Raw genomic sequence first — 15,367 nt, 5'->3', positions numbered from 1 at the left:
AATTCTTGGTTTTTTTTCTAGAAAAATTAGTAATTTAAAATATATTATAGTCCATTTGGTAAAATTTCAACCTAGGTCTAATTAAAGAAAAAGAATTAATTCTATAGTCTGAACCAAATTTTTAATATAAAAACCAATTTAAATTTAATTGATATCTTTTAGAATAATTACAAAAAGTATATAATATAATCTATAATATATATAATATATATACATATATATTATATATATTATAGATTATATTGTATACTTTTTATATCTATATGATGGTAATTCCAAGTTAAATTTCAAGACTTTAACCCTTTGCACTCGCTTTCTTTTTTCTCAATTCCTTTATTCTAATGCTAACCGTGTCGAGTCACACTCGACATCCGAGTGCAAAAGGTTAACCGAGGGATGGCTTTTGGAGCACTCCAAGGGCCCTGGAGTGATTCAAAAAATTTATTCTATCTTCATTAAAAGAAATATTTTTAAATAGGCCAATCTAATATACTTGAAATCATGTGGAAAGCTTTATCAAATAAAAATTAATAACTATATTTTATTTATATACATATATTTTAAATATTATAAAGGTTTTTAAGGAGGGCAGGACAAGTTACTAAATATTTCTTGAGTAAACCCAAATTTTTCAGCAACAGAATTTTAAAAACAAAAGCCCTGGTAGCCTGCACTTTAAATAGCCTGGGGGTGGGAAGTCATTTATACTTATCTAGAGGCCCGATGCACAAAGATTCATGCAAGAATGGGCCTTCCTTCCCCTGGCGGCCAGCACCGCCTTCGTTTCAGCCAGAGCCGCATTTCCGCTCAGGCCCGGAGCCGCCTTTTGCCTTCCCATGCTGCCCAGAGGCCCAGAGCAGCTAGGGCGGTACAGAACGACAACGCAAGCATCCTGCCCGCCCCCCCCCCCTTGCCTGTGTATGCAAATTAACCACCATCTTGGTTGGGTTAATTTGCATACTCACTCCTGATTGGCTGGTGGGTGTCACAAAGGTGCGGTCAATTTGCATTTTACTCTTTTATTAGTGTAGATAGGCCAAATATCTAAGTTTTCTTTTTCAATGGAGGTGCAGACTTTAATTAGTTAATAAATTCACTTTTAAAAATATAATCAAGGCCTCATGTAAATTAAGTTATATAAAGAAGCCAATATCTTTATTTGCTTAAAGTTACTGAAACCTCCCATAATCCCTCTGTGTATGCAAATGAGCACTGGCAAAAAAGAATGCTGTTTAAAAATAAATTATAAAAAGGAGAAATTTTGAAATCTAGTGTGCTAATATTTACAGGGTAAACTGGGGGTTATTATTCAAACATTAAATCTAATCATTAGTAGTCACCATAAATAGAGAATCACTTAATATGTAGGCAGCAGTATCAGCCAGCATCTTAAAAGCAACCATGTAGGTTACATTGGTGTAGAAGAAAGAAAAAAGAAACTCTCTAGTCCAGAAATTACTCTGGAAGGAAATAAGGAGAGGTTTCCTTCAAACGTCTGGAAAACTGTGATTCAAAGTCAATGTATTAGGCCTCAAAAAGAAAAGTAAGTAATTTGTGTTTTTGCCTCCCTATGTGGGTATACTCAAAGACTGATAGCAGAAATTCAATTAGTGTCCAAGAACAAATAAAGTTAGATAATGAGCCTTATTTCAGATTGCTCTAAACTGGCAAATTGAAATAAGTGAATATTCAGAGGAACTTAGTTGTACTGGGCAGGAAACCATTCCTAGAACATTAACTAATTTTTTACTGATTGTTTATCTCATAATAAAGCTGCTTAACATGCAATGAATCCAAAACAGTTATATTTCTATACTAAGAATTAAATTAAAAGCTATCAAGGCTGCATTACAGGATTTCCAAAAGCCTCTTGATATTACTTAAAACAAAAAAGAAGGCATAGTGAAGAAATATCCTGTAAGTAAATTACATCAAGCTTTAATTACTTAATTTTTTTACTTTAGAATTTTTTTCACTTGTAATGCTGATGGCAAGACACATATGGTGTCAGAGTAAGCCAAAGGAAAATAGTTTGGGCAAAATGAAGGGATCCCAAGTCTAGTTTACAGAAAGGATTTCTTTTTTAATCTTTGGACAAGAATAAGCTTATATATTTCCTGAAAACTCCTCCAAGCCCATGTGGATTCCTGCAAAAATGGACCCAAGAGAGGAATTGACCAGACCACTCCAGCCACAGATGGCAGTGGCCCCAAACAACACGCTGAGCAGACAGAGGAGAAACAGTCCAGAGAGGGAGGATGATAAAGACGCCTTGCCATGCTAGCAGTCAGCAGCTGTGCATTGCTGCAGGTTGCCCAGGACAAAGCCAAAGAAGGTCAAAGTCGGACCTGCATTGCCATTCCGTTTGTCCACCATCCAGAACTGGAATATCACTGCTGTCTGTGAAGACCCCTGTCCCACGTGGTTCAGGGTTCAGGATCTGGAAAAGGAGCTGCACGCAAATGAAAGAGACGAGACAATAAATAATAATTTGGAAATATTGGGGGCCAGGCGGGCAAGCCCAATGCAAGAGAAAGGACTTCCACTGGTGCCCAGGCCTCGCCATCCTTTTATTCAATTTTGGATACACATCTAGCCCTTAGTCAGGCAGGTAATTGTGGTAACAGACAGACTATCTGAAAGGTCAGTAAATATTAGAAAGATTTACTCTGAGACTATTTGGTCAGGAAATAGCTTGAGCCCCCATTGTCTGGATTAAACAATCAGTGCATAGCTCTGGCCCTTGCCAGGGGCTCAAGGTTCACCAGGATTCTGGGATCCTTGTTTACACTTCTCTGATAGTGTTATAGTAATAATGATAAGAATAATATAGAATAAGTATCAAAGTGTGGAATTACAGTGTGATATTAAAATATGATGTTAAGAAGTATTAAATGTAATGTAAACAGGTTGATTAAACACCCCTGAGTGGCCTGTATGCAGAAAAAAAAAGTAAAGTGATCTGTTCCCCATATGTAAAACCAGATATGCAAGGCTCCTGGGACCCGCTGATAAGACACACTGAAGACGCCCATCTAGGCACATAAAAAGAGGAAGCACCAGAGGAAGATCAGAGAGGCTGCTCTGCTCCTCCACAGACGGTCACTCTCCACCCCCCTTCCTGCAATCTGCCCAAGCTCTGCCGTGGACTGTGAGTCCAGACAGTGAGCCGGAAACTGAGGCCTCAAGCAAGACGCCGAGCTGCAGCTGCAACGTCCAACGTCCAGTGTGTGTGTCTGTCGGCGCGGATCCCCGGGTGGCCTGCCGAGGTCTGGAAACCACCAGGACTCTGGTAAATAAACCGTGTGTGATTCGTGCATTGCATGTCTGTCTCCTGTGTAATTTATGCTCGGTCAATATTAAGTAAGTACCTTGGGTAGTACGTGTCAGTTTAGAGACTAGCTGAGGCACCCTTGGTAACCTGTGCTTACGTCCCTGAAGGAGAAATTGGGACAGATAGTGAAGACAATGAGTGGCTTCCTGCATCTCCCTCGTTTCTTTTCTTTAGGAATTCTTGAAAAGTGAATGCCGCCTGAAGGGTTCGAGTCCTTTTCAGACCCTTCATTCTGCATCTGCAGACTAGAAATAAACATATGAGAACAAAAATGAGACAAGTAATAGTGGTTATGCTGAGAGGCAAATGTAATGAGATGCAGTGGAAGGGGTTAAATTCTTTCATGTCCTTTTTAAATTGGTGCCAGGCATCTAAGGAATTAGTTTGCAAGTTTGCCTGGGATAATTGTACAAGAGGCTGTTGTAATTCTGAAATATCAAGGGTTGTGTTACCTTTACCCCAAGCACCAAGAAGGTGATTTTTTATTGATTCCCAAGGGTGCAAGGTACTATTATAGGGAACGGGGGTAACACAAATCTGGGAAAAATTATAATGACACTGCAAGGATATTCTTTGTTCTAGGCTGCGGATTTTATCACCCATCCACAAAACTGTAGGCTTTAATGCCGACAATTCAATCTCAAACTGGCTGTCAATTCTTTCTTGTATAGACAAGGTCTCAGTTACATTTTCCTTAACTTGTCCAAACTGAGAAGTTTGAATAGTTTGTAGCATGGATGAAGCAGCAACGCCCACAGAAGTGAGTACCATTACAAGGGCAAAGATTCCTGCAATTAACGTTCCAAGAAATCTTTTTTGTCTTTTTACGATTTTTACCAGATCATGTAACAGTTGGTAAGTTTGATGAGATTCTCAACGCTCGGTTAGGTTAGTAGGAACCCAAGCGAAAGCTGGTTGTTTTAAAATCATGAGGGAATCCTTTTGGAATGTAGAATTAATACAATGGGACAATGTGCAGCCTGTGCATGACACCTCATACAGATGGCTTGTAACATTAAGGTGCATCTGGATGGGGCCTGAGGGGAGTACAAATAGATCAAACACACAGGCGGTGGCAAATACTGTCTTATTGGGAGTTCCCATAAGGCACGAATGGAATTATCTGAGCTATAATTAAAACTATACCATTAATATGTGCAAGTGCAGCAGCTAATTTCCATTGTGTATTTTGTAGGGGCTAATTGTCATGTTGTAATTGAGATCCGACAAATCCTCCTCCATGCCATGAGATGGGGTGATTAGCTTCAACATATAGATAAGATGCGTTCCGCTTCCATTTTAGGGTGTGATTGTTACAATATGCAGACCCATAGGGGCTCCAATCCACAAAGGAAAAACTGTTATTAAGTTTGCTTGTGGTAGGATCCTATCTAATAAACTAGTAATATGCAAATTGACTGTCACTCCAAAACACAAGATGGCTGCCCCCATGTGGACACAAGATGGCCGCCACAAGATGGCTGGCAGGGGAGAGCAGTTGTGGGCAGTTGTGGGTGACCAGGCTGGCAGAGGAGAGCAGCTAGCGGGGGTACCAAGCCTGCAGGGGAGGGCAGTTGGGGGGTACCAGGCCTGCAGGGGAAGGCAGGTGTAGCCAATCAGGCAAGCAGGGAGGGCAGTTAGGGGTGACCGGGCCAGCAGAGAAGGGCAGTTGGGGTGACTAGGTCAGCAGGGGAGGGCAGTTGGGGGGAACAGGACTATAGGGGAGAGCAGTCGAGGGGGATAGGCCTGCAGGGGAGGGCGGTTGGGGGGGCCAGGCCTGCAGGGGAGGACAGTTAGGGGTGACCAGGCCAGTAGGGGAGGGCAGTTGTGGGCGATCAGGCCAGCAGGGAGGGCAGTTAGGGGTGACTGGGCTGGCAGAGGAGGGCAGTTGGGGGAGACCAGGACTGCAGAGGAGGGCAGTTGGGGGGCCAGGTCTGCAGGGGAGGGCAGTGAGGGGTGACCAGGCAAGCAGGGGAGGACAGTTAGGGGTGACCAGACAGGCAGGGGAGGGAAGTTAGCGGCAATCGGCCCAGCCGGGGAGCAGTTAGGCGTCGATCAGCCTGGCAGTGGAGTGGTTAGGGTGTGGTCAGGCTGGTAGGCAGAAGCGGTTAGGGGCAATCAGGCAGAGGCAGGCGAGCGGTTGGGAGCCAGCAGTCCTGGACTGTGAAAGGGATGTCCAACTGCCCATTTAGGCGGTTGGACATCCTTCAAGGGGTTCCAGATTGGAGAGGGTGCAGGCTGGGCTGAGGGACAGCCCCCCCCCATGCACAAATTTCATGCACCGGGCCTCTAGTAATCACTATAACAGTCTTGCAAATTAATTTCTTCCTCAGTGGGGTGCCATTCATAAGACTTTTTACATAATTGCTTAGTGGGGGGTGTCTTAGTAAAGTTACATTTTCTGCACCTCTCCCCGGAGCAAGGAGTGATAGTAGATGTATTTGGGCTTTTCCTTCCCCTTCCTTTGGTGTCCATGCTAGCCAAAAGTCTCTCTTTAATTTTACACACAAAGGAGCAGTGGTTTGATTCTGGGTGGCAACCCCTGTGTAATTATACTTTGCCCATATACTTTTTGCCCCAACTGTGGTCCTCCTAGGTGACCAAGGTGTTTGGTGTTATTGGTGACTACATTAGGCAGGGGATCAGCCCACATAAGGGGTCTTACCAATGGTGAGTTAGAAACATATGTCCAAAAAACTTCCCCATTTGCCCCCGGTAGCATTACTGCACAGCTGATTACTGCTAGCATGGCAAGAAAGACGTTCTCAGGCATTCTTGGGGTTCTGGTCTCCTCACAAATTGGCTCAGCTTTCTAGACCGACTTCTTCACTATGCCCCAGGTGACCTCCAGCCTCATCCTCCTCCCACTCCTTATCTTCAGTGGGTTGTTTGGAGCTGCTGCTATCTGCGGCTGGGTTAGTCGATTGTCTGCAGCTGTAAGGCATGGCTCCAGGTGCAGGGTCCTCATTAACCTGGCCAGTTCTTCCCTTGGATCCATGTCGAAGTTTTATATTTCTTGCGTGGGCTTGGAGAAATTTTCTGGAAATATACAAGTGTACCCTCGACCAAATGTTAAGAGGGGATCGGGGCTCTTCCATAACCCAGACTCAGGATCTTTCCATTTAACCAGACCATTTTCCTTTGGCTTATTCTGACACCAGTGTATTTCCATGGTGTCTTGCCATCGGCATCACAAGTGAAAAAATTTAAAGTAATTAAGGCTTGGTGTAGTCTACTTACAGGTGATTTCTCCATAATCCCTCCTTTTTGTTTTTCAAGTTGGGATTTTAACCTTTGGTGTTGACACTCTATAATTGCCTATCCCTGCGAATAATATGATATTCCTGTAATGTGCTGAATTTTCCACTTTTTACAAAATTACTGGAAATGACAGCTTGTGTAAGCAGGCCCATTATCAGTTTTAATAATTTTTGGAATTCCCATGACAGCAAAAGCAACTAGGCAATGATTATTAACCTGTTTTGCTATTTCCCCTGTAGATGCAGTAGCACATAAGACTTTTGAAAAGGTGTCTACAGAGACATGCAATGCTCCAAGACGTCCAAAGGGAGTATAATGTGTCACATCCATTTGCCAGAAGTGGTCCCTTAGCAAACCTCTAGGGTTGATTCCTATGTTAGGCCCTTGAGGTAGATATAACATGCAAATGGAACATTCCTTGATAATCTGTTTTGCCTGCTGTCGAGAGATTGAGAATTGTTTGGGCAACATTTTGGCAGGCTGATGTAAAAGCTGATGAGACTCTAGACCTCTTTTAATAAAGCAACCAATTGATCAGCATGTGCATTTCCATTTGTGAGCAGGCCAGGTAATACACTGTGAGCCCTGATGTGAGTGATATAAAAAGGGTGTTGTCTCTGTTGCACAATCTGCTGAACTTGTTTAAATAGTAAAAATAAACTTTGGTCACTGGGCCATTTTGGATGAGCAGTTTCAATTCTGTTCACTAGTCCCGCAGTGTAAGAGGAATCAGAGATAATGTTGAGGCTCTTGGAAATCCTGCAATGCAGCCTTAATAGCTTCTAATTCAATTCTTTGTACAGAAGTATGATGGTCAGTATGACTCGGTCTGAATTCATTGTATGATAGGCAACTTTCCCATTAAAAGATCCATCAGTAAAAACAGTTAATACTCCAGGGATAGGTTCCTGCCTAGTATTTTTTGGCATATTAATGGGGGTATAATATAAAAATTGTAGTAATTTGTCTTTTAATAGGTGACAGCTAAGTTTGCCTGAATATCCACTTAGTCCAATTTGCCAATTTAAGTCTGTTTGAAATAACATTTCTAATTGCTTCCCAATGAGGGGAAGATAGATGCATATTGGTTCTTCTCCTCTAAGCTGCCTGCAGCGCTTTCTAATCTGAAATATCAACTGAGCCATAAGTTCTACATATGTAACAGCAGTTTTAGAGGACTGATGCCCTAGGTGGACCCATTCAATAATAGCAGGAGAGTTTTCATGTTGGAAGATGACTCCAGTGGGACTATTTGCAGTATGGTTAATCTGTCCCAATAAAGGCAATTCAGGCTGTACCCATGCTACTTGGGCTAAGGAGATTGCCTGCTTAATTCTTAGCTACTTCTTTCTAGCTTCATCTGCCAATGTTCAGGGTGAGGAAAGATGAGAGTCACCGCTAAGTATATTAAACAAATTTGTCATTTCTCCTGTAGAGATTTCAGATAAGGTCTTAACCAGTTAATGTCCCCTGATAATTTCTGAAAGTCATTTAAAGTTTTAAGGCAATCTTTTCTTATTTCCACCTTTTGGGGCCTAATGCATTGGTCTTCAATTATGGTTCCCAGATATTTGAAAGGTGTCTCTTTCTGTACCTTTTCTGGAGCAATTTTTAAGCCCGATTTAGGGAGCTCCTTTTCTAATTGGGAAAACATTGCCAAACTCTGCTCTTCGCGTAGACTCGCTAAGAGCAAGTCATCCATGTAATGAATAATGTAACATCGGGAATATTTGTCCCTTAAAGGCTGAACAGCTTGAGTTACATATTTTTGACACAAGGTGGGACTATTGGCCATTCCTTGAGGCAAAACTTTCCATTGATATCTTTTCATGGGTTTTCTGTTATTCATAATAGCACTAAAAAGGCAAATCTTTGTTTATCTTGAGGTGCCAAGGGAATGGTGAAAAAACAATCCTTAAGATATACTACTATAAGAGACCAATCTAGAGGGATTTGCAACGGCACTGAGAGTCCAGGCTGTATAGCTCCCATGGTATGCATAGTAGCGTTAACTGCTCTAAGATCATGTAACAATCGCTATATTCCTGCCACCTTCTTAGGTATAGTAAATATAGGCATATTCCAAGGGCTATTGGAAGGCTCTATGTGACCAGCTTCTATTTGTTCCTGTATTAATTCACGAATATGACCTAATTTCTCCTTGGTTAATGGCCATTGATCCACCCATATAGGTCTATCATCTTTCCATTGTATAGGATCAGCATGGGAGTGAGGAGACTGAGCAGGAACCACTCTTAAAAGGGTTGATATCCTATTCTTCATCTTCCTGGGTTTCCTTTGGCTTGCATGGGCAGTTTAATTTCAAGATTATTTTTTCCTAAGTCTTGACCAGTCTGATATCCCATCTGAGTTATTAACTGCTGCCCTTTGCTGCTAATAATACAAGCTGTAAACCTTGTAAAACATCCCAGCCCCATCGATTGATTGCAATTCCAAAGACTAGGTAGGGCTGAAACCATCCTGTCTGTCCTTCCTCATCTTGCCACCTTAGCACTGCAGCACTACGTTGTGTGTTATCAGGAACTCCCACCCCCTAATTGAGCCCATAGCTTCTATCATGGACCAACTTGGAGGCCAGAATTCTTTGCTGATAACACTGACATCTGCTCCAGTGTCTACTAAACCTTTAAATAGCTTTCCTTATATTGTTAAATTAATCATAGGATGGGTTTTGCTAATTTTCTGTATCCAATAGATGTCTGAGCTTCCAAATCCTTGCATTCCCCTTTTCCTATTTATAGCCTGGCCTTGCAGAACATAAGGTAAAAGTAGTATCTGGGCAATTCTTTGTCCTGGAGTAATTTGCATAATATGATTGCATTCTAATATAACTTTCATCTCTCCCTCATAGTCTGGACTAAACATTGGTGCATAGCTCTGGCCCTTGCCAGGTTCGCAAGGTTCACCAGCATTCCGGTATCCTTGTTTATACTTCTCTGATAGTGAAGACAATGGGTGGCTTCCTGCAACTGTCATGTCACAGGGGACAGTGATTGGAAAGGGAACCCATAAAAAACTGTTGGGCGTTGGAAAGGGGACTCAAAGGACTGTTGGCCCAGAAAGAAGTTTACTGCAGACTGATTCCTTTGATGCCTGGCAGCAATTTAAAAGAACAAGACAGAACTCTATCCTTTCCATTGAATTTAAAAATCTTAAAAGGACCCTAGCTCTGCAAATAACATACATTCTTGTTAAATTTATTAAACCAAAGAAGGGGGATATACTGAAGGCTAATTCCAGCAGGTCATAAATGCAAGAAGTTCATCAAAAGGTTGATGGATCTTGGGGCTTCAGCAGGGCTGAAAATCTGCATGTTAATACCTGCTGCTGGACAGCTGTAGGCATTTCCCCCAACCTATTTATATTTTACTGTTTTTCAAACCTTACCTTTGATATGTATATCTGCTTTGCTATAGGGAAAAATGTGGGAATAAAAAGCTTTGAGTCTGGAGATTCAGGGAGCTTAGTTACTAAAGCTAAGCCTCCCATGGCTTTCCCCCATGCCTCCCAAATTCATATTACTTCTCTAGCCTCTTTATTAATTTGCATCACAGCCCTTTCTCCAGATTTCTGAACGCTAGTAGATGCTGAGAAAGGCCCCAGCACTCATCCACACAGGTCACCTTGCCCCCAGATAACCACACAGCTCCCTTTTGTCTCTGCTCACATCCCAAACCCTCAGAGACCTCACTGACCTTCTACCTAAAATAGCACCATCCTCACCCTGGCTGGTGTTGCTCACTTGGTTGGAGCATCATCCCATCCACCAAAGAGTCCCATGTTCAATTCCCAATCAGGACACATATCCAGGTCTTGGGTTTGAACCCATACTGTAGGCAACTGATTGATGGGGATGTTTCTCTCTCTTTCTCTCCTTCTCCCTTCCTCACTCTCTAAAGTCAATGAAAACATGTTTTTTATAAAAATGCACCATCATTTATCCTTCCATATATCTTTGCCCTGCTTTAATTTTTCTTTACAATACTTGTTGCTTCCACTTTATTTTATCATTTATATATTTGCTCCTGCTCTGATTTTTCAATGGAAGGTAAGCTCCATGAGGATAGGTTCTGCACATCTTATTCATCATGCATAACCTTGCCTAGAATAACACCATCACAGACTAGGCCCTCACATTTTATTTTATGGATGGATGCACAGTTGGATGAATGGATCAATTGATGGTCAATGGATGGATGGATGGATGGATGGATGGATGGATGGATGGATGGACAGATGGATCAATGGATGAAAGGATGGAAAGACTGATGAATGATCAATGGATGGATGAATGGATTCATGAATGAATGGATAGATGAGTTGATATCCAAAATGCCACAGGGCAACACCTATAGAGCAGAGCACAAAACACTCCAGCAATTCTTGCATATGAATGTAACTTTATTTTTACCTAAAACCGACTCATATTTGCTCTTCCAGACACCTCTGAGGGGATAAGTGTGGTTGTTTCTAGCCCCAATTTCAGAATCTTGGAGTAGAGGAATGAGTAACACAGGATCTGAAGGCTGCTGGAGCCCTCTGCCTTCCTTGGGCGGCATCTGCAGCCCATCCTTTCTCTTCAGATGTCTGGGACTGAGATGTCTTTAGCACAAGGATGCTGGAGAATACCCCTGGTCTTAGCTGAGTGTGGAGGCAGCAGTGAGATTGGTGGGCTGATTCTAGTGGATGATGAGGACCATTTGCAGGAGCTGAGGATTGGAGAAGTCACATCAGGTGAAGCTAAAAAGGATGCAGGACACAGGAGGTGAGTGGCTTTGGCCTCTGGGACCCACTGCCCCTACCTCTGCCAATGTCCTTGCCTGTAGGACACGTTTTCTTTTCTCAGCTCAGAACTTCCCAAATATTGTTTCTAAACCTGGGAGACACACAGTAGTACCTGTCTTATTTTGGAGTTGGACATTCCCATTCCTTGTCCTCCCACGTTTCAAACTGAGGATTTCTTAAGGCCAACACCAGGACAGTCACCCACATGCCCTGCCCAATACCTGTATGGCTAGATGCAATACAGGCTCCCTGAGGATGCCCAGACCAAGGGGGAAGGGAGTGGTCTCTGTGTATGAAAGATCCAGGATCAAGGCCAACCTGAGGCAGGGTTCTGGGCATGAACTGACCTGAATGAGGCTTTGCATTATCTGACTTAATCCCCTCAACAGTCATGCCAGGAGGGTACTAACTAATATCATTCTCATGCCATTGATGGAGAAACTGAGGTTCTGACCACACTGCCAGTTTGTGGTGGAGCCTGGATTCGCTACAGGTCTGACTCCAGAGCCGGTGTTCTTGGCACTAGAATGGGTGCCTATAGTTCACATGAACATTTCTGGAACAACACAGGGGTCACTAACTGGATAAAAGGAGGGATGAATCCTGGCCAGTGTGGCTCAGTTGGTTGGGCATTTTCCAGAGCACCGAAAGGTTGCTGGTTCCATTCCTGGTCAGGGCACATGCCTGGGTTGTGGACTGACTTGATCCCCAGTAAGGGGCATGCAGAAGATAGCCAATTGATGTTCCCCTCCACGTCAATGTTTGTCTCCCTCTTTCCCTTCCTCTCTCTAAAAATCAATTTTTAAATATATATATTTTTAAGAATCTCAAGGTACTAGCCAAGGCACGTTGCTTCACGCTCCAGGCCATGGCCTTCAGGGGGCACGTGTTGTAATAACACCAGTTTCTCAAGCCTGCCCCACTGCAGGAGTCAGGGGGTGAGAAGCACAAGGGTGGAGTCATCTGCCCAGAAGGGTTTGCCTGTGTTTCAGGCCAATATTGGTGGAAAAAAGTGCTTTTGAACTTGAAAAGTTGCCTCATCATTTCAGAGGCAACCAAACCTCTGCTTCCCACGTTACTTTCCCCAACCCACCCCCACCTCCGCCCCAAGCTTTCCCAGGTCAGCATACCAAGTGTCTGGAACCCTTCCATTCTGCCATGTCCCAGCTTAAGGCGCTGTCTACAGCAGGCTCCTGTGGAAAGGTTGTACCAGTAAAGGGGTGTTCTAGAAGCCCCCATCACCCCGGGGAGTGAACCCTAGCTTGGGCTAACAGGAGCCCCTTGGGCAGAGCCTGTGAGGGAGCTTGAGGTTGGCAGGGAAGTGATTTTGAATGAGGGAAGTGGGGAACAGCCACAAATGGTCAGAGTAGAGTGAGCAACTTGGCCAAGAATTAAGGGTTACAGGGGCCTTAAGGATGTCAACTTGTGTACACAGAAGTGTCTAAACGTCAGAGCTGTCACGGCTGCCCAGGTGGCCTGCCTTGGACTTATATGGGTAATGGGTGTAACAGGTCACAACATAGGCATTGTATGTCAGTTGGATCTTTTCTGGGGCCAGTCGGGGAGTATGGTATTTCCTGGAGCTGGGAACCCAGATCTTAGCCATCAGCTCCCTGTGCCAAGTTCAGATCCTTGAGCTCTCCTCAGATACCTGAGCTCAGGTCCCATGATGTAGCAGATGGAGGCAGGCAGGAAGCCATTGAAGGTGGAGCTCATGACTGAACTATAGGCGCCCATGGAGGGGAAGATGAGCCAGTCACCCACGTCCAGCTCGGGCAGCTGCACCTCCTCATTGAAGAATGTGTCAAAGGCAGCACACGTGGGACCATAAAGGATGCAGGGGAAGAGGGGCGGCTTCGAGCAGAACTCCTGCAGGGAAACAGGTGAGCAATCAGAGAAGAGCTCCTGCCCCCACCTCCCATCCCATCCCATGCCCTCAACCAACAGAGCACCCCCAGGCACAGCAAGGACACTGGCAGTCACTCACACCAACCAGTCCCTATGTGCCCGGCACTGCTCTTGACCCGGCCGTCATGGAGCTTATATGCGCTCAAGTGGTACATTCTAGCCCTGCCAATTCTCAAAGCCAGACACACAGGGGTCCTCCGTTTCCCATCTATAAAAGCAAAGTCAATAATCACTCAAAATACTGGGCCTTAAATCAACTGCACATTGGAGTCACATTGGAGGAGTTTTAACAAAAAATTGATGACACATATCAACCCATGAGAGGCTTGATTTCAATCGTCTGGGCCTTCTCCTAGGCATCGGGGTCTTTGGAAGCTTCCCAGATGAGTCTACTGTGAAGCAACTTGGAGAACCTCCATTTCCTAGAACTTCTGCATCCCCAACATTCAAGGATTCTGGTAACACACACATATACACACACATACACACACACACACACACACACACACACACAGTGCATACAGAGAGATCAGATGGAGACCCAGAGGCAAACAGATGTGTGCACACACTCACACAGGACTATGTACCTGTCCACCACCTACCTGCACAGGTACCCACTGCCCCTACCTCTGCCAATGTCCTTGCTCAGTCATCATGCTCATACACAAAAATGCACACACACGGAAGTGCACATGCAAATACAAACAGCATGCCTGTGCACATCCTTGCACACGCACATGGTATGACAATCTGCAACGCCATGTGTAATCTAAGTCCCTGTGCTCTGCACCTCCCAGAGGGATCCCTGCCTCACAGGGAAGAGGTCCGATCTCAGTGCTATCAGGGTCTGGGCCTCCTTACCTTCACCACAATTGGCATCCTGGGGAAACGCTCCCTGTGGAAGACGCGAAAGCTGCCATAGTGGCCGTCATTGAGATAGTACAGCAGTTTCCGGTGGCCTCCTGGGAGAGGGGAGAGGACAGGACTGTGCTCAGCCAGGTCTCACCGCTGACCATCAACACTGAGTCCAGCACCCTTAGGACCGGCCCAGACCCTCTGCCCAGCACTGAATAACCCTTCCCTGACCCCCTGCAAGAATCAGGCCTGTTCTCTAGATTCCCACTGCTCCTCTGCCCCACCTGCATCCCATCACAGTGCTGGGGCTGCTACTGCCACTAAGAATAACGCAAGTAGCCATGAGCAAGGAAGGACCCAGGCATTTTTCCAACCTGTCTACAAAAGTCAAATTATTTCATTCTCCTAACACCGTGGTCGGCAAACTGCGGCTCGTGAGCCACATGCGGCTCTTTGGCCCCTTGAGTGTGACTCTTCCACAAAAAACCACAGCCTGGGTGAGTCTATTTTGAAGAAGTGGCGTTAGAAGAAGTTTAAAATTAAAAATTGGGCTCTCAAAAGAAATTTCAATCGTTGTACTGTTGATATTTGGTTCTGTTGACTAATGAGTTTGCCGACCACTGTCCTAATGACACTCTGAGTAGGGACATGGAACACTACTGTAATGTTGAGGAACCTGACTCTTGCCAGAAGTTACAGGACAATGTGGCAGGGTTGGGATTCGTCCCCAGGTCAGGACCCAGGTCCTCTGTCCTCACCTTGACCAGGTCCCCTGAACTTACAGTGTGAGGCAAAACCCAGAGCAAAATGCCTTTTTATGACATGATGCCCTAAGGGTGCTGTTAGGGGTGTGCTAATAGGTTCATTTCCCTCCTCAAAGGGCCGCCGGGGTAACTCATATTTTCTGTTTTCTTTATACTGATACTCTGGCATCTGGGGCCTTGCTGACCCTGGAGACACCATTCCTGCCAGGGCTGCCTACTTCCTAGGCAGGAAGACACAGCCCTGCAAGGGCACCTGCACATGCGGACCAGCCAGACCAGGGTCTGCACCTGCCAAGCCCCTGCTTGATTAAGCTCTCACAGGGTGAACCACTACCCTCCGCTAACTATCCTGGGGCCAGGGACCAGGCAATTAGGGGCTGTCCTTACAGCCCACAGCCCATGGAAATTACTCAAAGTAGCCAACCCCGAACCTGCCTAC

The 15,367-nt window shown here is 44.7% G+C and overlaps 1 protein-coding gene across 3 annotated transcripts in view; it reads right to left on the bottom strand.

Moving 5' to 3' along the window:
* Positions 1–11,003: 11,003 nt before the first annotated feature.
* LOC129150303 (antizyme inhibitor 2-like) overlaps positions 11,004–15,367 on the bottom strand; it is a 31,264-nt gene continuing 26,900 nt past the window's right edge. For all 3 annotated transcript variants that reach the window (XM_054721294.1, XM_054721295.1, XM_054721296.1), the window contains 4 exons: positions 14,171–14,271; positions 13,053–13,270; positions 12,532–12,594; positions 11,004–11,356 (listed from right to left, as the gene is read on the bottom strand). In XM_054721294.1, the coding sequence (XP_054577269.1) occupies positions 12,582–12,594; positions 13,053–13,270; positions 14,171–14,271 (332 nt within the window). In that variant the 3' untranslated portion in view covers positions 11,004–11,356; positions 12,532–12,581. The remainder of the gene's footprint in view (positions 11,357–12,531; positions 12,595–13,052; positions 13,271–14,170; positions 14,272–15,367) is intronic.

Source organism: Eptesicus fuscus, chromosome 9 (assembly GCF_027574615.1).
Source record: "Eptesicus fuscus isolate TK198812 chromosome 9, DD_ASM_mEF_20220401, whole genome shotgun sequence".
Classification (NCBI taxonomy): Eukaryota; Metazoa; Chordata; class Mammalia; order Chiroptera; family Vespertilionidae; genus Eptesicus; species Eptesicus fuscus.
Note: the sequence above shows the minus strand (reverse complement) of the source record. Positions and strands in the feature narration are given on the sequence as shown.